The sequence below is a fragment of the Elephas maximus genome, chromosome 17 (assembly GCF_024166365.1).
Source record: "Elephas maximus indicus isolate mEleMax1 chromosome 17, mEleMax1 primary haplotype, whole genome shotgun sequence".
Taxonomy (NCBI): Eukaryota; Metazoa; Chordata; class Mammalia; order Proboscidea; family Elephantidae; genus Elephas; species Elephas maximus.
The window spans coordinates 46,776,416-46,798,416 of record NC_064835.1 but is presented as its reverse complement, the minus strand read 5'-3'; the positions used below and the strand labels follow the sequence as shown (position 1 = coordinate 46,798,416).

General features: G+C 44.9%; 1 protein-coding gene and 1 long non-coding RNA gene across 2 annotated transcripts in view; one reads left to right on the top strand and one right to left on the bottom strand.

The window, feature by feature from the left end:
* Positions 1 to 4,142: 4,142 nt before the first annotated feature.
* On the bottom strand, positions 4,143 to 16,969 carry LOC126060846 (uncharacterized). The gene is made up of 3 exons (XR_007513659.1): positions 16,596 to 16,969; positions 5,548 to 6,259; positions 4,143 to 5,216 (listed from the first exon to the last, which is right to left on the bottom strand). It is a non-coding gene; the product is annotated as an uncharacterized LOC126060846 (long non-coding RNA).
* A 180-nt stretch (positions 16,970 to 17,149) lies between these two features.
* The window catches only part of RPIA (ribose 5-phosphate isomerase A), a 33,995-nt gene continuing 29,143 nt past the window's right edge, over positions 17,150 to 22,001 (top strand). The window contains exon 1 of the mRNA XM_049856818.1: positions 17,150 to 17,467. Coding sequence (XP_049712775.1) covers positions 17,183 to 17,467 — 285 coding nt within the window. The 5' untranslated portion in view covers positions 17,150 to 17,182. The remainder of the gene's footprint in view (positions 17,468 to 22,001) is intronic.

Here is a 22,001-nt window from a genome sequence, read left to right as displayed (position 1 = left end):
AATCACTGTTCCATACTAAGCTGTCACTGTGTGAATGGATACTCATGGGAACTCCTATGAATTCCTAAAGTACATTGGTCTATCAAACACCAGCCAGTATAAGATGAATTCTTGGACTTTTTTGTTGTATAAGGTGATTCTCCACATAAAAAGACATATCCAGATGGGGCACATAACATGCTTTTTCCGGTTTGGATATTAGGAAATGCAATGGACTGATTGGCTCTTTTAAGCCAGATTGCAGTTAGTAGGTCATCACAGATGGGCAATTCTCCAAAATTTAGGGGTTCCCGGAGGTGAGTACAAACAGAGTGATTTGGATTAAATTCAATACAGCCATCGATAATTAAGGGATAGTATCCAGCACTATTAACCAAAACTTCACATCTTGTGATCAGAGTAGGACATCCTGTCCATACATGGGAAACGCTGAAACAGGGGGTTGATGGATAAGTTGACAATTCTGGAGGCAGCCACAGTTTAACACAGATGGCTTGTTTAAATGTTTTTTTATAATTGATAGTAAAGTTAGCTGTGAGCTTATAAGCTAAAACTGGCATAGCAAGAGAATCAGTTTTGTCCTGTGTGGACTGTGGGACAGAGAGACATAGCCAACATTTTGTTACAGTGTTGGTGCTGAAAACTGATTGAGCTAACCTGAAAAAACCAATTTCTTTCCAAGCATCTGTGATGGTTATAACAAAAAAAGAAAACTTATTATAAACTCTGTAATAAAAAGGTTAAATAAACAATATAGTAAAAAGGAACTTGAGCATAAAACACATTTTCTTTTCTAGTAATTCACCAAGAAATGAATACAAGTAGATAACAAAAACTATTTTAAACAGTTTATAGGTATTAAACTACTTTAATAATTGGTGTAAGAAATAAAAAGGTTGAACTTCTAGGCTAAAGATATTCAATGATTACTAGAGCAAAAAATATAATAATTCTACAAGTAAACAAAAATAATCAAGACTATTGAAATACCAACAGTTAAGAACCAGAGTTGATACATTTTCAGCAGTTCCTGTGTGACCTTGAGCTGCGGCTTTGGTGTCAGTGGCTGGCTTTGAAGCAGCTTGTTTCAAATTGCTGAAACACTGCTTCAGTTGGAGTTTCAAATCTCTGGCTGGCTGGCAAGTCCAGGTGGTTTCTTAGGCCTTTTTTTTTTTTTTAATTTTTATTCTGCTTTAAGTGAAAGTTTACAAATCAAGTCAGTCTCTCATACAAAAATTTATACACACCTTGCTATCTACTCCTAATTGCTCTCCCCCTAATGAGATAGCACGCTCCTTCCCTCCACTATTTTCAGGTCCATTTGGCCAGCTTCTGGCCCCCTCTGCCCTCTCATCTCCCCTCCAGACAGGAGATGCCAACATAGTCTCATGTGTCTAGTTGATCCAAGAAGCTCATTCTTCACCAGAAGCATTTACTATCCCATTGTCCTGTCCAACCCGTCTGCAGAGTTGGCTTTGGAAATGGTTCCTGTCTTGGGCTAACAGAAGGTCTGGGCACCATGACCACTGGGGTCCTTCTAGTCTCAGTTGAATATATGAGGCATCTAAATGAAAACCTTCTGCTTGTGTTGAGTAGGCTGAGAAGAAAAAGGGAGACAGACATTTATTCTCCCTGGAAATAAAAAGGAAGAAATTTCTTGAAAAGGAATGGTTGCCTTAATGATAGAAAGAAATTTGTGTCAAATTTTGTAGGGTGTCAGCAAATTTGGGGTCCCCTACACTGACGGTGGGTGTATTACTTGTGCTTAGATTTAGAACAACCTACTCAGGTATTATCCAATTAATACAGCAAAGAAACCCTATTTCCAAAGAGGTTACATCCGCAGGTATAGGTGTTAGCATTCCACACATATTTTGGGGAGACACAGTTTAATCTATATTGCCCCTTTCACCACCAAAACTAAAGTACCTCACCAGGTTCTGTGTCCTTTCTTACTAAAGAGTACTCTACTGATATGATGAAATGGTTAATACAAAGTTCCTCAGCCCCTCTTGTTTATCCTTCCTTATATTTTCTGAGAGTCAAAAATAGACTCAAAGGGGAAATAGCATTGAACCCTTAGACTTGTCTTTAGTAATGTTGTTTATCATTCATTGATCATGAAAAAAATCTGCATAGTGGTGGAGAGGCAGATATCAAAACTGAAGGCTGAGAGAGCCTGGGCTTTCTAAACCAGTTAAAAAACACCCTGAGGAAGCTAGCATCTTGTTTAGCTTTTATTTTCCCTGCAATAATAATGCATGTCCGGCATCGTCTGTTTCCCATCGATGTTACTTTAGGTCAGCCCACTCTATCTAAACGGTGTCCACGATTTGTCCTGCTTTCTAGTGAGGAGAACAACTGTTACTGCAAATCGCGGATTCGAGCCGCCTGCTGCAAAGCGGATAGGTTCCTCCCAAATTCTGTCTGCCCTAAAAGGGCCAGCTGGAGAGTTTTATAGCGAAAGAAAGGCTAAGTCAGAGGAATCTGGAGAATTTTTAATTCCCTTTGAGGTGGTCTTGCAAACCGCCTGCTAGACGTGATGATTTTTTCAAGGTATTTTTAGGGTCCCTTCCGGCATCATTGAAGTTTGGTCTTCTTATGTCACCGTCTCCTGACTCCTGGATTCTCAGATCCTATCACTTGTTCTTCATCTTTAGAGAGAAAACATAGATTAATCTTAAACCTTCACAACGTCATGAGAGAACAATCAGAAAAGAATCGCAAGGTATGCTGCAGCTCACAGGGGTTTTGTCAGGTCCCATAAAAATTCACTATTCTACCTTCTGGATGTTCCAGCAGTATTTTCTCATTGTACAACCACGGGTCTGCTCCCCTCCTGCTTGAACGCTGCCCCTCTGTGCTCAGCACCCCAGGCTTAGCAGCCTCCCCAGGAGCCCTGCCCCCCTAAGCTCTGACAGGGCCTGGTGTCAGGGAAACCAGCAAGGTACAGTTGCTGTAAAAAACTTCAGGAACCCTGTACAGAGCACCCAATGGAGCCCACAGCAGGCCTCCTACATAGGAAGTAGCTTTAGAGATGCAGGAGAGATGTTTGGATGGTGTTAATCTTGGCCCACTGTTGTATCACAGTTCTTGGTAAAATTATTCTTAAGCACTTAAACTGTTTGTGGGTTAATGTGGAGGAAGGCTACTCTATACCACGCCTGAGGTAAAATGGGATGAAAGCGGGAGGGAGGATGAGGGGAAGGATAAGCCAAGGACTAGTGCTCAGTAGTCACTCCTTCTGCAAATAACTGCTAGGTGCTGGGATCCAGCAATGAACAGCAGAAGCAAGGTTTCTGTTTAAGACTGTGTTGTTAGCTGCGCAGAGTCAGCCCCTGACGCGTGTGATCTCGTGCACAACGGGATCAAACCATTGTGACCCTTACGGTTTTCATTGGCTGATTTTTGGATGTAGATCCCCAGGCCTCTCTCCCTACCTCATTTTAGTCTGGAAGTTCCTCTGAAATCTGTTCAGCATCATAGCAACACACAAGCCTCCAACGACAGACACATGGTGGCTGTGTTTGAGGTGCACTGCCTGGAAATCGAAGCTAGGTCTCCCACGTGGAAGGAGAAAACTTGACCCCGGAACTGTAACTGCTGTGCTTATATTCTAGGAGGGGGTACAGGCAATAAGTCAAGAAAAAGCTCACTTTCCAAGGTGAAGTAAGAGTACAGTAGGGTGATGAGAAGGGATGAGGGAGGTTTGGGCTATTGAGGATTGGGGCAGTGGTACTATATTAATCCATCATAGAAGACCTCTGAGGGGGCAGAGACCAGGGTGAGGCAAGGGAGACAGTCGTGTGAAGGTCCACTGCTAAAACGTATGGTCCAGTCTTAGAAAGTGCCCCTCTGGGGCCTCTGGAGAAGTCATTTACATACTGAAGTAGCAGGACAGGTTATTTTCTTCCTCCCTTGCCTTTGTGGGGTGGGACACAAGTCCATCCTTTCACTGATGCCATGCAAGCTGAGCTGAGACAGAGGCTCCTGGGGGTAATAGCGCAGGTGCCAGGGCCAGAGGTGTCAGTTTGACAGTGGGGAAAGGACTGCTCCCTGGGGCCAGACTGGGACAGGTTGGTTTCCTTCATCCTCTTCTTCCCCTACCACATGGATCTGAAGCATCTTTCGGTTCTATCCAGAGAAAAAATGGATGGGACTGAGTGACATTCTTGACCAAAGAGAAGAGCTAAGCTCCTGGGGGTGCTGTGGGGAAGAGAGACTAACAGGAGTGGGTGGAGGGAAATGTTCCTTGGTGACAACATAGGTTTAGAGGAGACTGATCCCATGGGGTTCTGGGTATAGATGAAGCAGGTGAAACAAGCTGTATGGGGTAGATGAGCCCCCCATCATCTTCCACCTGAGGATTCTCTAAGGGGAGGTTTCTCAACCTCGGCACCGTTGACATTTGGTCACTATCGACATTTGTATGTGTTGGATACCCTGTGGATGTTTAGCAACATCCCTGGCCTCTACCTACTGGATGTTACTGTGTACTCCATTGTCTTAGTCATCTAGTACTGCTACAAGAGAAATACCACAAGTTTAACAAAGAGAAATTTATTTTCTCACAGTCTAGTAGGTTACAAGTCCAAATTCAGGGTGTCGGTTCCAGGGGAAGGTTTTCTCTCTCTGTTGGCTCTGGAGGAAGGTCCTTGTCCTCAATCTTCCCCTGGTCAAGGCACTTCTCAGGCGCGGGGACCCCATGTCGAAAGGATGCACTTTTCTCCTGGTACTGCTTTCTTGGTGGTATGAGGTTCCCAACTCTCTGCTTGCTTCCCTTTCCTTTTATGTCTTGAGAGATAAAAGGTGGTGAAGGCCATGTCCCAGGGAAACGCCCTTTACATTGGATCGGGGATGTAACCTGGTAAGGGTGTTACAATCCAACCCTAATCCTCTTTAACAAAATTACAATCACAAAATGGAGGACAACCACAGAATACAGGGAATCATGACTTAAATCAGCTTAATATACACATTTTGAGGGGGACACAATCCAATCCATGACATTCCACCCTTTGGCCCCCCAAAAATCACATTCTTGCAACATGTACAACATATTCATCCCATCATATCATAGCAAAAGTCTTAACTCCAAGTCCAAAATCCAAAAATTCTTCTTCATCTGTGAAATCTGGAATACAAGTTTATCTGCTTCCAAAGGTACAATGGCAGAACAGGCACAAGCTAGACATTTCCATTACAAATGGGAGAAACTGGAGGGAAAGAAGGCATAACAGGCACCAAGCAAGTCAGCAGAACACATTACATTAGCCCTCAAGGCTTTGAAAATAATCCTCTGTTCTCTCAGTTTACACAATGGCCCTGCCCTCTAGACTCTAGGTATTAGCCACACTCTCTGGACTCTGAGCCGACACCCCTCAGCCCTGGGCTTCAGCTCCACCTTCCAGGCCCACTGGGACAGCAACTGTGCTCCCTCGGCTTTAGACATATCATTCTCCTGGTCCATCTGAGTGGTAACTCCACCCTTAGAAACACCAGAGGCCAAGTCTCCACCCTTTGAAACCCCTGAGGTTATGGCCATACCTCTTGAGACTGAGGCAGCTTGGCTTCTTGTGTTGTTCTTCTCTTCAGCTTCTGCTTCCTGGTTTCTTGGCCTCTTGGCTCCTCAGGCTACCTGCCTGCATCTCTCCTGCTGGGGCAAGTGTTCCAAAATTTGTAGCGCCACCGATAAGTGCCTGGAGGCACCCCACTCCGCCACGAAGCCTCCTGCGTACAGGCACTCAGCTCTTTCACTCCGTGGGTGGGCTCCATCGCTGTCTGGCGCTGGTCTCCCGGTTCTGCTGCTGCTGGTTCTCTGCCGTTGGTGCTTCTCTGCCACTGCAGGTTCTCTGCTGCACTGGTCCTCTGCTGCTGTCGCAACTCTATCCTTTCAGTTTCAAAACCGCTTCCACATTTTAGGTATCTGTTAGAGCAGTACCCCACTCTCTCGGTACCAAATTCTGTGTTAGTCATCTAGTGCTGCTATAACAGAAATACCACAAGTGGATGGCTTTAACAAAGAGAAATTTATTTTCTCACAGTCTAATAGGTTACAAGTCCAAATTCAAGGCGTCAGATCCAGGGGAAGGCATTCTCTCTCTGTTGGCTCTGGAGGAAGGTCCTTGGCCTCAATCTTCCCCTGGTCAAGGAGCTTCTCAAGTGCAGGAACTCCGTGTCCAAAGGACGCGCTGTGCTCCTGGTGCTGCTTTCTTGGTGGTATGTGGTCCCCATCTCTCTGCTTGCTTTCCTTTCATCTCTTAGAGATAAAAGGTGGTACAGGGAAACTCCCTTTATATTGGATCAGGGATGTGACCTAGTAAGGGTGTTACAATCCCACTCTAATCCTCTTGAACAAAATTACAATCACAAAATACTGGGAATCATGGCCTAACCAAGTTATTACACATTTTAGGGGGGACACAATCCAATTTCTGACACCCGTCGTCTCCTGGGGTACAAAATCAGTCCCAGTTGTCAACCATTGCTGTAAAGATTTCAAAAGGCAGCTTGATTCTTATGCAAGGAATGGTTTTGTTACCAGAAAAAGGTCCTATGGTATACATTTTCTTCAGGGCCCTGTGGACTTAACTAGCAGGAAGACTTGGTTTCAGGGCTTTGTTCCGGTTCAAACCCCTGCTGAGAGTTTGCATTCAGAATCTACAGTTTAATAAGATTCCCAGGTGATTCTTATGTGTAATAAATTTTGAGAGCCACAGCTCTATTAACAGTTGTAAAAATTGGTCCCTAACCAACAGCATTAGCATCGCCTGGGGACTTGTTAGAAAAGCAAATTCCAGCAGGGGTTCGAACTAAAAGGAACTGGTGTTTAGCCCTGCTTGGTTTTGTTAAACAGACTAAGACAGGGAATGGAGGGCCCCCCAAATCTGCAAAGTAACAAGAAATGGGCCAGGGTGCAGAAACAAAGCCATTCCCCCATAACGATGGGGCGGGGTATCAAAAAAAGCCCACAAACTTCTTTAAAGTTGTCTTTCAGAAGCCAAAACAAAAACCAAACCCAGTGCCATTGAGTCGATTCTGACTCATAGTGACCCTATAGGACAAAGTAGAACTGCCCCATAGAGGTTCCAAGGAGTGCCTGGTGGATTTGAACTGTGGACCCTTTGGTTAGCAGCTGTAGCATTTAACCACTATGCCACTAGGGTTTTCTTTCAGAAGCAGCTGGAGAAAACCAGCCCCAGGGACATGTGCAGAACAACCACCTGTGACAGCTATGTGACCTTCCACCAAGGGCAGTGAGGGGCTGCAGTCACAAACAGGGAATCGAACCCAGGGAGTGAGACTGCACAGGTGTGACACCCCATAATAAGTTCTGGTATGAATCCCAGAGGCCTCCGGGACAGGAGCCATCTTGGAAAGCTGCTGCACGTGCACCATAGGTAACATATCCCCATCTATGCTTAAGAATAAACACGAATCTTTTCCCACGCAAGAACTTTTAAAAACCCAGGCAAGTCCTTTGTTCTGTGAGACAGGGTAAGTATTGCTTAGGCCCTCCTTGTCTCTGCTTCCAAACCTCTTCAATAAAGCTTTGCTCATGTGGAAAATTCCACATGCCTTACCTGCTCATTCTTGACTAGTGAAAGACAAGAGCAGTAACAACGCTGCACTATGATGCCTTCCAATGTTAAGTGCACAGAAACGTGATGGCTCGTTTTGATCACCAACAATATTAAGGTCCCATCTTATTCTAAGGTTTTCTCTGTTTGTCAAAATTATGAGTAGGCAATAAACCAGCCATCTACAAAGACAGGGGATTAGGCAACACAGGCCACAAGTTGAGGCTCCAAAGGAAGGTTCTAAGGGTATGAGAGTGGAGGGGGAATTTAGCTAGAGTTCCTGTTTCTAAATAGAAGTACGGTCATCCAAGCTCTTGCCTGAGGTGTATTTGAGCCAGCATCATTCCAGTCTCTGGCGCCATCCTCAAATTCATCCCTGTATCTGCTTTGTAGTGCTGCACTGTCTTACTTGGGAATCCCCTTCAAAATGGACACCCTTTGAAAAGAAAGAGAGGGAGAAGGGAGAGAAAAGGGAAGTGGAAAAGCAGGGGAGGGGGAGGAGGGAGAGGCATAGGGAATGAGTTTAAGCAATTTGTTCTGTGCCACAGTACTACAGGCTTTCCTCCTCACATCTTCTCCCAGGAGGTGGGGTGAGGTTTCTGATTTGATACAGAAGCTAAGGACAGGCATCTACATTGGGAAGACCTCTGACTAAGGAGCCAGGAAATTGGGTTCTATTCTTCTGCTCTGGCTGCTGTTTAGGACTTGGGGAACTCAAGTAACTTCTCTAGATCTGTTTCCTCATTTGCAGAATAAGAGGGTTACTCTAGCATCGTACTTCTGAACTCTGGTTGCATATTAAAATCTCTGGATAGTCTTTAAAAACTTACAAATGTTTTTAAACACCCCAGAACAACTGAATCAGAATCTTTGGGGATGAAACCTGGAGCCCTGAGTGGCAGAATTTTTGAGAGGGCGTCTAGGTGTTCCACTGTTATGCAACCGTGATTAAGGACCACTTGACAAAGAGAACAGCCTTTCACTAATACACACTTAGCTGCACGTCCCTGTCACAGTAGGCACAGTGAGAATCTAGCGAGAATGCAAGGCTGGTGAGAGGATGGCAGACAGAAAAGAAAATGGGTTTTGCAATTGGGTCTTTAAAAACAGAATAAAATTCCTATCTCATAGTGTTGTGGGGATTAACTAAGAGTATTTATGTTCCGAGTCTTGCACATGGCACATCCTCAGTACATGTGAACATGAGCTTAATGGCGCTGCTGTGTGTCAGACAGTAACAGTACATTACTCACTATCCTTCCCTCACTCCACTAGATAGGTGTGACTATCTGACAAGTGACCTGTCCAGTGTTACAAACTAAGTGGTGGAGCCAGGGTTTGAATGCAGCTCAGTCTAACTTTAAAATAAGTCTATCTTATGTCATTAAGTGAAAAAGTAAGGTTCAAAACAGTGCGCATAAAGGGTACACACACACATGCACATATACATACACGAGAGACCGACGACATTGGCTAGCTCTGGGGCGAACTGTGAGACAATCTGACAGGAGGAGGAAGGCAACATACTGTTTTTAAAACCATCTTCTTAATTTATGGCACATAGTGCCTCCAGCTTATCTAGGGCAATTTACTTTTCACTAAATACCTTTTTCTGCTGTTTTATTCTGTTATCATGTGCCCATCAAACTTATTTCAAATAAGTGAACATAAGTTGTGGAATAAAGTTGAATGTCTTTGAGATGGCTCGTGTGGAGCATTCTGGGAGATGTCTGGGTTCCTGAGGAAGCTGCAGCTAGCACCTGCTCTGTTGACTGAATTTGCTGTATGCACTGGTGGGACAGGACCAGCATCTTTCATCAAGTTTTTTCACTTCACTGAAGCCTCGGCAGCCATACAATGGTGGCTGTGTATCTCTCCCTGGGGAAGCCTATCATATCCACAAGGAAAGTGATGTGGTACCTTATTGCCTTCATTTTCTCTCAGACCAGATCACACCGGAGTTATGGATTAGGGAAGGGGAAACTTGAAGGCCCAAGCCCTTCTGATTACCACCAGAAATAGCGTAGGATGGTAGCTCTGCCCCCCAGGAGCCTTTATTTTGGCCCTGAAAACGTTTCCAACAGCACCAGGACCCCATGTTGTTCTTTCCAGTGCGAGTAATCAAGATTGAGCTTTTCAAAACAAAAAACCAAAACCTGTTACCGTCAAGCTGATTTAGACTCATAGCAACTCTACAGGACAAAGTAGAACTGCTCCATAGGGTTTCCAAGGAGCAGCTGGTGGATTCGAACTGCTGACATTTTGGTTACCAATGAGCTCTTAACTGTTGTGCTACTAGGGCTCCTTAGGCTTCTTCAAACCAAACCTGTTGCCTCAGGTTGACTCCAACTCATTTTAGATATTATAAAGCAAATTGATTTCGTCCTTGTTGAGATTCTTCGTCTAGTATCCAAAAATGTGCATTTCCCTTCATTTATATGTTTCCTTTTTTTCCCCTTGTTAATCATTTTCTTTATGGTTCATTACTATTTGTTGTTGTTCTTAGATGCTGTCCAGTTGGTTCTGACTCATAGCGACCCTGTGTACAACAGAAAGAAACACTGCCTGGTCCTGTGCCATCCTCACAATCATTGTTATGCTTGAGCCCATTGTTGCAGCCACTGTGTCAATCCATCTCATTGAGGGTCTTCCTCTCTTTTGCTGACCCTTTACTTTACCAAGCGTGATGTCCTTCTCCAGGGACTGCTCTCTCTTGATAACATGTCCAAACTATATGAGACGAAGTCTCACCAACCTTGCTTTTAAGGAGCATTCTGGCTGTACTTCTTCCAAGACAGATTTGCTCACTCTGGCAGCGTGCAATATATTCTATATTCTTCGTCAACATCATAATTCAAAGGCATCAATTTTTCTCCAGTCTTCCTTATTCATTGTCCAGCTTTGGCATGCATATGAGGTGACTGAAAATACCATGGGTTGGGTCAGGCATGCCTTAGTTCTCAAGGTGACATTTTTACTTTTTAACACTTTAAAGAAGTCTTTTGCAGCAGATCTGCCCAATGCAATATGACATTTGATTTCTTGACTGCTGCTTCCATGGATGTTGATTGTAGATCCAAGAAAAATGACATTCTTGACAACTCCAATCTTTTCTCCGTTTATCATGTTGGCCCAGTTGTGAGGATTTTTTTCTTCATCAGTAAGTGCTTGAAGTCCTCTTCACTTCCTGCCAGCAAGGTTGTGTCATCTGCAAAAGGCAGGTTGTTAATGAGTCTTCCCCCAATCCTGATTTTGCATTCTTCTTCATATAGTCCAGCTTCTTGGATTATTATTTGCTCAGCATACAGATTGAATAAGTATGGTGAAAGGATACAACCCTGACGCACACCTTTCCTAACTTTAAACCCCACAGTATCCCCTTGTTCTGTTCGAACAACTGCCTCTTGGTCTACGTACAGGTTCCTCACGAGCAAAATAGTGTTCTGGAATTTCCATCCTTTGCAGTGTAATCCATAATTTGTTGTGATCCACACAGTCAAATGTCTTTACATAGTCAATAGAACACAGATAAACACATTTTTGATATTCTCTGCTTTCAGCCAAGATCCACCTGACATCAGCAATAATATCCCTCATTCTATGTCGCTTCTGAATCCAGCTTGAATTTCTGGCAGTTCCCTGTCTATGTACTGCTGCAATTGCTTTTGAATGACCTTCAGCAAAATTTTAACTCGCATGTGATATTAATGATATTGTTGAATAATTTCCACATTTTGTTGAATCACCTTTCTTTGGAATGGGCACAAATATGGATCTCTTCCAGTCAATTGGCCAGGTAGCTCTCTTCCAAATTCCTTGGCATAGACGATTGACCATCTCCAGTGCTACCTCTGTTTGTTGAAACGTTTCAATTGGTATTCCATCAATTCCCCCAGCCTTGTTTTCTGTCATTCCCTTCAGTGCAGTTTTTGGACTTCTTCCTTCAGTACTCTTGGTTCCTGATCACATGCTACCTCTTGAAATGGAGGAATGTTTTTGGTACAGTGACGCTGTATTCCTTCCATCTTCTTTCGATGCTTCCTGCATTAATATTTTCCCTGTAGAATCCTTCAACATAGCAATTTGAGGCTTGAATGTTTTCTTTGGTTCTTTTAGCTTGAGAAATGCCTAGCATGTTCTTCCCTTTTTGTTTTCTAACTCCAGGTCTTTGCACATTTCATTATAATACTTGCCTTTGTCTTTTCAAGCCAGCCTTTGAAATCTTCTGTTCAGCTCTTTTACTTCATCATTTCTTCTGTTCGCTTTAGCTACTCTACGTTCAAGAGCAAGTTTCAGTGTCTCTTCTGACATCCATTTTGGTCTTTTCTTTCTTTCATGTTTTTTTAATGACCTCTTGCTTTCTTCATGTACGATGTCCTTGATGTCGTTCCACAGCTGGTCTGGTCTTCAGTCATTGGTGTTCAATGTGTCAAATCTGTTCTTGAAATGGTCTCTAAATTCAGGTGGGATATACTCAAGGTTGTCTTTTGGTTCTTGTGGACTTGTTTTAATTTTCCTTAGCTTTAACTTCAAACTTGCATATGAGCAATTGATGGTCTGTTCTCCAGTCGGCCCTTGGCTTTGTTCTGACTGGTGATATTGAATTCTTCCCTCATCTCTTTCCACAGATGTAGTCGATTTGATTCCTGTGTATTCTATCTGGAAAGGTTCACATGTATATTCACCCACGTGTCTATCAGTTTGTCATACCGTGGTGGCATACATGTTGCTGTGATGCTGGATGCTATGCCACTGGTGTTTCAAATACCAGCAGGGTCACCCAGGTTTCAGCTGAGCTTACACACTGAGACAGTCTAGGAAGAAGGACCTGGCAGTCTACTTCTGAAAAAAATTAGCTAGTGAAGACCCTGTGAATAGCAGCGGAACATTGTCTAACACAGTGCCAGAAGATGAGCCCCTCAGGTTGGAAGGCACTCAAAATATGATTGGAGAAGACCTGCCTCCTCAAAGTTGTGTTCACTTTAATGATGTGGATGGAGTCATGCTTTTGGGACCTTCATTTTCTGATATGGCATGACTCAAAACGAGAAGAAACAGCTGCAAATATCCATTAATAATTAGTGCATGGAATGTACAAAGTATGAATCTAGGAAATTCAGGAAGTTGTCAAAAATAAAATGGAATGCATAAACATTGATATCCTAGGCATTAGTGAGCTGCAACGGGCTGGTATTGACCATTTAGAATCTTACACTCATATGGTATACTATGCAGGGAATGACATCTTGAAGAGGAATGGTGTTGCATTTATTGTCAAAGAGAACATGTCAAGATCTGAAGTATAACACTGTCAGCGATGGGATGATATCCATACGTCTATAAGGAAAACCAGTTAATATGACTATCACGCAAATTTATGCAGCAACCACTAAGGCAAAAGATGAAAAAATTGAAGATTTTAATCAATATCTGCAGTCTAAAATTGATTAAACATGTAATCAAGATGCATTGATAAATATTGGTGATTTGAATGCTAAAGTTAGAAACAAAGAAGGAACAGTAGTTGGAAAACATGGCCTTGATAATAGAAACCACGCTGGAGATAGCATGATAGAATTTTGCAAGATCAGTAACCTATTCATTGCTATTATTGTGCCTTTAAAGAGAAAAGGCACTACTTGTGTGGGTTGTGCCAAGTTTAGGGCTTAACTGGGGTCGGAGCAATTAATAAATCTCCATCTAAGTGATTCTCTTAGATCAAAGTTTGGTCCTCAAGTCACTGATAGTTTGCATTCCAGCTTCACTTGCCTTTCAGCAGCAAGAGCTTGGGTAGGTCAGGACTTCTTGTGCCTCATCTGTACAATGGGATGAGTACCCACTTCTTTGTTAAGATTAAATGTGATAATATCTGCAAAGTATTTAGCACGGTGCCTAACACTGTTACCAATAAATATGAAAATGAAGCATTCTAGAAACAAGGCACTTATATTTTTCTAAGAATCAGCATTCATTAGCTCCCAAAGCCAAGCACTCATATTTTTCTAAGTATCAGTATTTGTCAGCCCCCGAAGTCAACAATGGGATTTCAGAATGGCCTTCAGAGACACTGGGCATCACCGGCAGACCTAAGGAGTAGAAGGATTAAAAGGGGGCAAAGATGGGAAAATGAACACGGGATGGAGAGAAATGAGACAAGAAAGAACAAGAGGCACGGGCAGGTAGATCTTTGTAGATCACTGATCACACCCAAAGTATTAAGCTAGGTATGTGCATTTTATGGGGAAGATAGTCTCTACCATCAAGGGGCTTATAGTCTTTTGAATAAGACAGTCAATTAAATAGATCAAGATGGATTATAATAGAAGGGGGTACAAGGTTCTGAATGGCAGCCAACCCAACTAGGAGAGGGGTTCAAATTTGCAGAGTAAGAAGTTATTGTGTGGAGTACTGAACGTCTAGGAGTTAGAAGGGTACAGTACAGTGTGTGCAAAGCCATGAAGGCAAGAGTGTGTGTGCAGAGACTGAAATTCTGTATGGCTGAAGGCAGACTGTGGGTTTAAAGGCATGAAATCTATTCATTATTCAATCATGCCTCGGGATTCATTGAGGATCACCTACATGTTGGACACTGTTCTAGGAATGAAGAATGCTGTAGGGAAAAAGCAAAGTCCCTCTTCTCAGAGAGACTTTTTAAAAAAAAAATTTCTGAAAATATACACGATAAAACATACACCCATTCAATTTTTACATGTATAGTTCATTGACAATGGTTACATACTTCACATTGTCACAATGTCTGTCCATATTGTCTCACCACTGTTAACTTAGGCTCTCTGCCTCTTAAAGTTCTTGTCTGTGTCTGAGAGTTACTGCTGCCCATGAATCTCATATAGGTATTTCTTTAAAAGAGAACAATGCTCAAGGCAAATATTCTTTATTAAATGAACTAAATTACTGTTTAAAGATGACTTTGTAGAATAGTTTTGGTTCAAGGTGTAAGCTGTTTCCAGGCAATAGATTCAGGGGTTCTTCCAGTCTCAATGCACCCAGTGAGTCTGGTTTCCAATAAGAGTGTGAAATTGTTTCACATTTTTCCTCTTTTTGATCAAGATCCAACTATTGAGTCCTTGATCAAAATGTTCAGTTATGATAACTAGGCACCATCCATTTCTTTTGGTCGCATGACAGAGGACCTGCAGTCCACTTCCTTCTCAGATGCCTAGTTGCTCCAGGTAGATACCAAACAGTTGCTCACAAGCTTTTAAGACCTTCGTCACTACTCACTGAACTAGAAATGTTTTCTAGAGAGGGGGACAGATGATAAACAAGTACACAAGCAAGTAAAGAAATCAAGGAAAGTTCTATAGTGGAAATAAAGAATGGGTAAAGTGACAGAGTTGGAATCCACCGGACAGCAATGGGGTTGGTTTTTTTTTTTAAGTGACACAGGCTTAGTGAGTAAGATCTGTAAATGAGATGGGGTAGTCAGGAAGATTTCTGAGGAAATGGCATTTCAGCTGAGTCTGAACAACAAGAAGATAGCAATAGAAAGATGGGAGGAGAGGGTACAGGCACAGCATTTAAGTGCAAAGCCCTTGGGGCTGGAGGAGTAAAGCAGACGTTGGCCACTAACACTTGATACATTAACCTTTTAGTAGTGGGTGCTGAGGGTCTAGGGAATCTGAACAGAAAAAGAGTGCTCCCATAGTGATGTGCAAAAGGTTTCAGGTTTGGTTAGGGTGACCTTCAACTGTGCAGAGACCAAAAATAGTGGAGTCCAGATACCACATCCTACATCTTAGCTAGAACCTTGTGCTAATTTCTGAATGTTCCTAAAACCTAGGATTCAACTATCCCCTCAAGTAACTTGTCCTCTTGCATACCAAGGTGGGGGTCCAGAAACTAATAGCCTCAGGGGGCTGCAGCGCAGTAAAGAGAATCCAGGTGATGATGGCTTTAACAGCAGCCCATGTTGGGGACCTTGCAAGAGAGGTGGGAGGTGGAGTGAGTTTGAAGGGAATGGCCTGACGGTTACTGCCGAGAACGCTGGGTACTGCTTGGCGCCAACTCCCTCCAGGGCCAAAAAAACAGACCGACTTGAGGAGAACGAAAGGCAACTTCATCGCTTGGGCAAAAGAGGAGACAGAGCTACGTGCCATCCAAGACTGCCTCGAAGGCAGCTTGTTGAGGCTGGTTTATATATGTAGGTGCAGGCGCAGGCGCTGAGCCTTTTAGAATGAGTAAGCATTTTTAAGTTACAGGTTCAATTCCTGCATGTCATTAGCATGTCAGCTTTCCACCCATGGGTGAGAATGACCGTGCATGAGGCAGTTAATGAGCTAAAGGTCATCTGGAATGCCAGGATGGAGGGCAGGAACTGTTTCAGCCCATTCCAGTTAGCCAGTGGCTGTGTCTCTTTAAAGACGTTATGAGGAGGAAAAGAAAGAACTCTAGGAATTGGGCTGGGAGAGGGGCTGTCTTGAGGCTAAGAAAAATGGCTCTATGACTAGCCTTGTCTTAGCGGGAGTCAACCAGTTTGGAGAAGCACAAAGGCCAAGTAATTTTAAGAACTTCCAACTGGTCTCGGTACGGCTGTGGCATTATTTTTGTCTGTAAAATTGGGACCCTATTATTTTCTACAGCCAGAAACCCAAAAGGGAGAAAATAAGAGAGAAAGCTGTTAAGTTCAGTGAAACCCAATGCCGTGTATTCAGTTCTTACTCAAAGCGACCCTATAGGGCAGAGTAGAACTGCCAAGACTGGCACATGTTTCTCCTGCAGGGAAACCAATCTTTAGGTAAACAGTCCAGTGCTTAACCACTGCGCCACCAGAGCTCCTAAGTTCAGTGAAAGCCCTTGTTAATCATCAAGAAATGCAGGGACCGCTATATGTGGGGCCAGGCTCGATCTGGACAAAGCACGCCATCCAACATCACCAAGTGGGGAACAACGTCTAAGGTATGGGGTTTAAAATTTGTGGTCCCGGAGTCTAAGGATGGACTTCAGCGCACGGGAGCTCTGAAGTAAGTTTCCATGGAAAGTGAGTCTACTTACCCCCAAGTACCAAGCCACTAGCGGCTCCGGAGAAGAAAGATATGACAGTCTTGCTTCCCTAGAGATTTACAGCCTGGGAAACTCTATGGGGTCACTGTGAGTCGAAAGGATTCGACGACACTGGATTTGTCTTTTTTTGCGGGGGGGGGGTACCGTCGCGTACTTGTCGTGACGTCTCCAAAAGAGCCACCACCCTGAGGTCTGGTCCACCGCCAGGTTCTTTTACTGCTGGGAAAAACAACAGGGCCGGGACCAATACCTCTTTCTAGGATATGTGGGCTGACAGAAAAACCCCTGGGATTCATCCACCTCCCCAAGGTATACAGACGTTTTCGAACTCGGTTGCAGGCTACTCGCGCCGCACTTGCTGACGCGCGAGGTTGTCGCCGAAGATTTGCACCGCCAGTCGCGAAGCATTGTGGGGCAGGTAGTCCAAGCTGGGGCGCGGCTTCGGACCGCCGGAGCCATGGAACTACATTTCCCAGAGAGACCCGCGCAGCAGCGGGCGGACGCTATGTGCGTAAGCGACCAGACTTCCGGGCGGCCCGGGGGCGGGACCGTGGTGGAGGCTGGAGCGCGGCGGCAGGATGCAGCGCCCCGGGCCCTTCAGCACCCTCTACGGGCGGGTCCTGGCCCCGCTCCCCGGGCGGGCCGGGGGCGCGGCCTCCGGTGGAGGCGGCAACAGTTGGGCCGCCCCGGGTTCCCACGTGCAGCCTCCCGGGTGCGCGCAGTCTGGGTCCTACAGCCGCACCGGCAGCGCAAGCACCAGTGGCGGGGGTGCCAGCCGCGTCTTCCCGGCCCCCTCCGCGATGTCCAAGGCCGAGGAGGCCAAGAAACTGGCGGGCCGCGCGGCCGTGGAGAACCACGTGAGGGTGAGCAGCTCCGGGCATGGGGCGCCTGCCGGTGGCCTAATGGGCTCGTGTTGCGCCCTCTGGACACTGCCGGCGCGCCTGGTTCCTGGCGGGTGGGGGCTGTGTGAGCGGGAAGGGGGGCGCGCGGTGTCCGTGGTTAGACCCCCTTCTTTTCTCGCTCCTTAAAGGCTTTCTAGATGTGTCGGGTGGGGGCGAGCCCCCCCAAAAGTTGAGCTTTGTCAAGATTCCATGATGGGTCGATAAGTTTGCAAAGTGGAGCCTAGTGGTTTCTGTTTCAGGCCTGGGCTGGAAAGGACTTTCCCTGTGGCAGCCTTATGAACAAATGGGAAGTGGTCGAGTTCTGGGGCTCCCGAGGGGTCTGTCTGGTTTTCACAGCGCAAAGTTCGTTTGCAGAATGCTTTGAAGTTTCTCTCCAGGGAGGTTCTTAGTTTGTCGCGCGCCTGTTCCTGAGTGTACTCGCCAGAGAGAATGGGAGACAGAACCGAAGAGGAGTGGACTCTAGGTCCGGAGGATGCTGCTCCTTAAGATGTGGGTGTGGATGTTTAGCTGTTACTTGGCGAGGTCATGGCCTCACTTGTTTATTTAAGGGGCGGGTGTGGAGCTTTTAGTGGAGGAGTCTTTTAACCTGAGTGGATTTCCTGTAACCAATCAAGTTAATTATTTTAATTATAGTATCTCGACGGAAGCCAAATGGGATATTTCTGCCCTGCAGTGGAGTTTCCTTGGCCTTGTTGGCTTTTTGTCTCCTTTTTCTGCTTCTTGGAAAGTGGTATCAGATTCCTTTTCTCCGCTAATCATCATTTTTTACATTTGTTAATGATATACTTTATAAAGTTATTTTGCATAAATGATGTCGTTTGAGCTTCACAATAGCCTGATTAAGTGGGTGGAGCTGGTGTGATAACCTGTGGCTTTGTGTCTGTTGAGTGGAGGGTTCCAGGACCCAGCTGAGTGACCCCCGTTTCAGTGCGTTTCCACTCTTTTTTGCCACCCACTTCTGGTGTAGTGTGATGCACATCTAGTTAGTCTTTTAGACCCTGTCTGGGAACACACAGAGGTAATAACGTAAGATTTGTAATCAGCCCTGTGTTTGGGATTCAGTGCCTCTGCTCTGAGTACCTGGATACAGTGGACAGTAGACAGATAAATGAAATCTATAGAAATATAAAAGCTCCGAACTGAAATTGTTCCAATAACCTATTTACATTAACACTTGGTAGCATATGCCTGCCAGATCTTTGTCTGATTGTTATATATTCAGTTAAATAAAAACCTGCACACCCTCATCTCAGGGTATAGACTCTAAACCCTGGATTCCAGCCACATCAGTCTGTGAGGTTACCAGGCCACCCAGAGGGCACCTCACCTCAGCCTCAGTTATACCCACTTACCTTGTCAAAATTTTTTCCTGAGATGCCAACACTATTTGAATTATGTATTTCTGCTCTTTAACATTGATTTATTCGTTTCATTCGTTTTTTGAGTATTTATTGAGCGCCCATTGATGTCAGGCAGTGGGATAGCCAGAAATGTGGCTAAAGGGAGGAGGCGGAGAGTCAGGTCCTGGGTAATTTGCAGACAAGATAACTGATTCAAGGCCGCACATTTATTGAGGCAGCCTTGTGCCTAATTGTCAAGGTTTAGCTGCTTCTTCCAGGGATTATCCTCTGCTTTATCGAAGGCCACCTTTTTCTGTAGTACTTTGCATCTTGCAATTGTTTAATCACGTGTCTGAGTTTATTGAAGTAGGTTATGTGCCAAGCCCTGTTAGTTACGCCTTTGGAATGTTTTTAGAGTTGCTTCTTCCCTTTGGCCAGCTGTTGTGGACTGAATTGTGTAATTCCATTTGGCAGTGGGGCTTCCTTTGTTATATTATCGAGATCATATCAGTCTGGGTGTGTTTTAAACTTAACGACTTCTAAGATGGAAAAAGAACAGATTAGGCTTGGAGACAAGTTAGCACAAATGGGAAACAGATGCCCTGTGGGGATCTTTGGAAACCCTGGTGGTGTAGTGGTTAAGTGCTGAGGCTGCTAACCAAGAGGCCGGTAGTTCAGATCTGCCAGGCGCTCCTTGGAAAGTCTATTGCGTAGTTCTACTCTGTCCTGTAGGGTCACTATGAGTCGGAATCGACTCAATGGCAGTGGGTTTGGTTTTTGGTTTTTGTTTTTTATGGGGATCTTCAAGGAATCTGAGGCTAGGATTTTCTCCCAGAGCTGACACAGAGAGAGAGGAGCTTTCCCCTAGAGCTGGTGCCCTGAATTCATAGTTTTAGCCTCCTGAACTGTGAGAAAATAAATTTCTGTTCATTAAACACACCCACTTGTGGTGTTTCTGTTAAAACAGCACTAGCAAACTAAGACACCAGCCAACTGTCCCAGTTTGGGCTCTGCCATGGCCAGAGAACTGCAGTTGCTCTTATCTTGTCCCCTCTGCCAACTTCCTGAGTGACGCCCTCCCAAGTGATGTGTTTTCTTCTGAAGCTGTCATCTGTGTCACAATGGCCCCAAGTAGCCTTCATGTAACACTCTGGAGCATCTGCTGTGTGCCAGATACTGAGCCAGGTGGAAGTTGATAACCCTGGTTCTTGTCCTTGAGCTCACAGTCTTGTTTCCTTCTTTGTCTTCTCCCCCACATACCAGAGAATTGAAACAGATGATTGGCATGTATTGTCTGTTTAATGTCACTATCATCAGCTAGAATGTCTAATCTTGTCTTTTGTCTTTACCTGTTAAATTCAGATGTGTCCTTCAGGGCTTGCTTCAAAGGCTATCTCCTCCTTTCACTTTTCCTTAGCCTCCTAAGAGGAGGATGGTTTCTCCTCTGCAGTTTTGTAGCACTTTATATACCTCTTATGTTCTAGTCATCTGTGTGTTTGTCTCTCTTATGTCCCTAAAGGGTGATCTTTTGGAGGATAGTTACCTTATCTTCATTCAGTATTGACCATAGTAGGGCTTGCGCCATAAATGTTTGTTGAATTGGCACAGAGTGTGGACACAAATATGGAGGTCTTGGGGTTATCGCTTAGAACCTCTAGGATGTAGGATTTCTGGTTCCCTAGTCGATTGGTGTTTCAGTGTGCTAATCACTTCCACATCTGGGTGGATGGGCCTTTGGAGGGTTCTCAGCTGAATCGTCTGTGTAGCTAGCCAGGATGGAGCCTAGGTTTTGTTCTTTGACTGGCTCAGTTGGTTGGCAGTAGTTTCATTTGGTCAGCAGCAGTATCTCCAAGGTTACTGCCGTGGACAAGGCGAGTTCAGATGTACACATGACAGGTTTAGTACTGCCCATCAGAAGGGGCTTGCTCCTCCAGCAGGGCCTGCTTGACAGCTTTCAGCTGTTGGGCCACCTCACAGGCAGCATTTGGTCACTTCTGGTTGGCTTTGGCTAGGGCACTGATTGCATGGCCAGTCATTTGAGTTCAAGGTAGAAGGAACACATGGCTGAAGAGCTTGGGCCTAGCAAGCCCCTATAATTGCTGGCCTCCTTCCACAGCCAAGAGAGGAGCTGTGCACAGGAGCTTGTATGACTCATCCAAGTTCATCTGTGTGCCACCTGCCTGCTGGGAGTCTGTTGGTGAGATGTGTGTATTGCTGGGCATGGCAGTGAGGAGCCTGACGGTTGATTGCTGTATAGCTGGAGCTTGCAGCTTCGGGTTAGGTGTGAAGTTCAGGTTAAGTCTAGGCATTTATATAAGTCAAGACATTTTCTCAGTTACTTAAAGATTTTTGCCCTTCAGATATTCAGGCATTTTGAATGTTTTTGTGTTGTGATGCACCTTTTACTTGGAGTCCTTTCTCCTTGGTAGATTGGAACTCTTGCCTTTTGGGTTTGCCTAAATAATGCCTTCCTGAGGACATCGGTGGTAGATGGAACCCTGACCTCGCCCAAGCTCTGCTTATTCCTGATTGTTAGATTGCTAGTTAATACCAACCTTAGCTTGCTGTTTGTGGTCTAACTGACTTCAGCAGGGCCCATGCCATGCCCCTGGTCAGTTGATGGCAGGCTCGGTGTTGTGACACCCACTTCTTGTCTTCTGTACTCAGGAGGTGCTCTCTCCACCTATTACTAATCCTTCCTGTTGCAGATAAAGGCCGTTTCTCTTGTTCCTAACTAAGCCTTTGTCCTCTTTCAATATTCTCTGGGAAAGCCAAGACCCCTTGGTGTCAGCTGGACAGATACTGCTGTGCTTCACTATTTTGAGGTGACATCGGACCTCCCTTCTTCCCTGCTCCCTTTGAGAGAGCTCTAGATATCAGGCCTGATGTGTCCCTGAGGTTCCCTGTGGTGCTACCACCTTGAAGGTACATGTGGTCAGTCTCCTGTCTTCTAGAGGCTAAGCTTTTGGAAAAGGCACTGGAGCAGGAAACCCCAGGTTTCTGCTGTTAGGGCGCACCCAGGTTCTATTGCCTTTTCCTCAGGCTTTTCCTTTCTGAGTGCTGCCTGGGGTTGGCCACGAATCTTTCAGCATTCATATGCACCCCATGTCTGTGAGGCACCCCATGTCTGTGAGGCGTGTGCTGTGAGTGGTTAA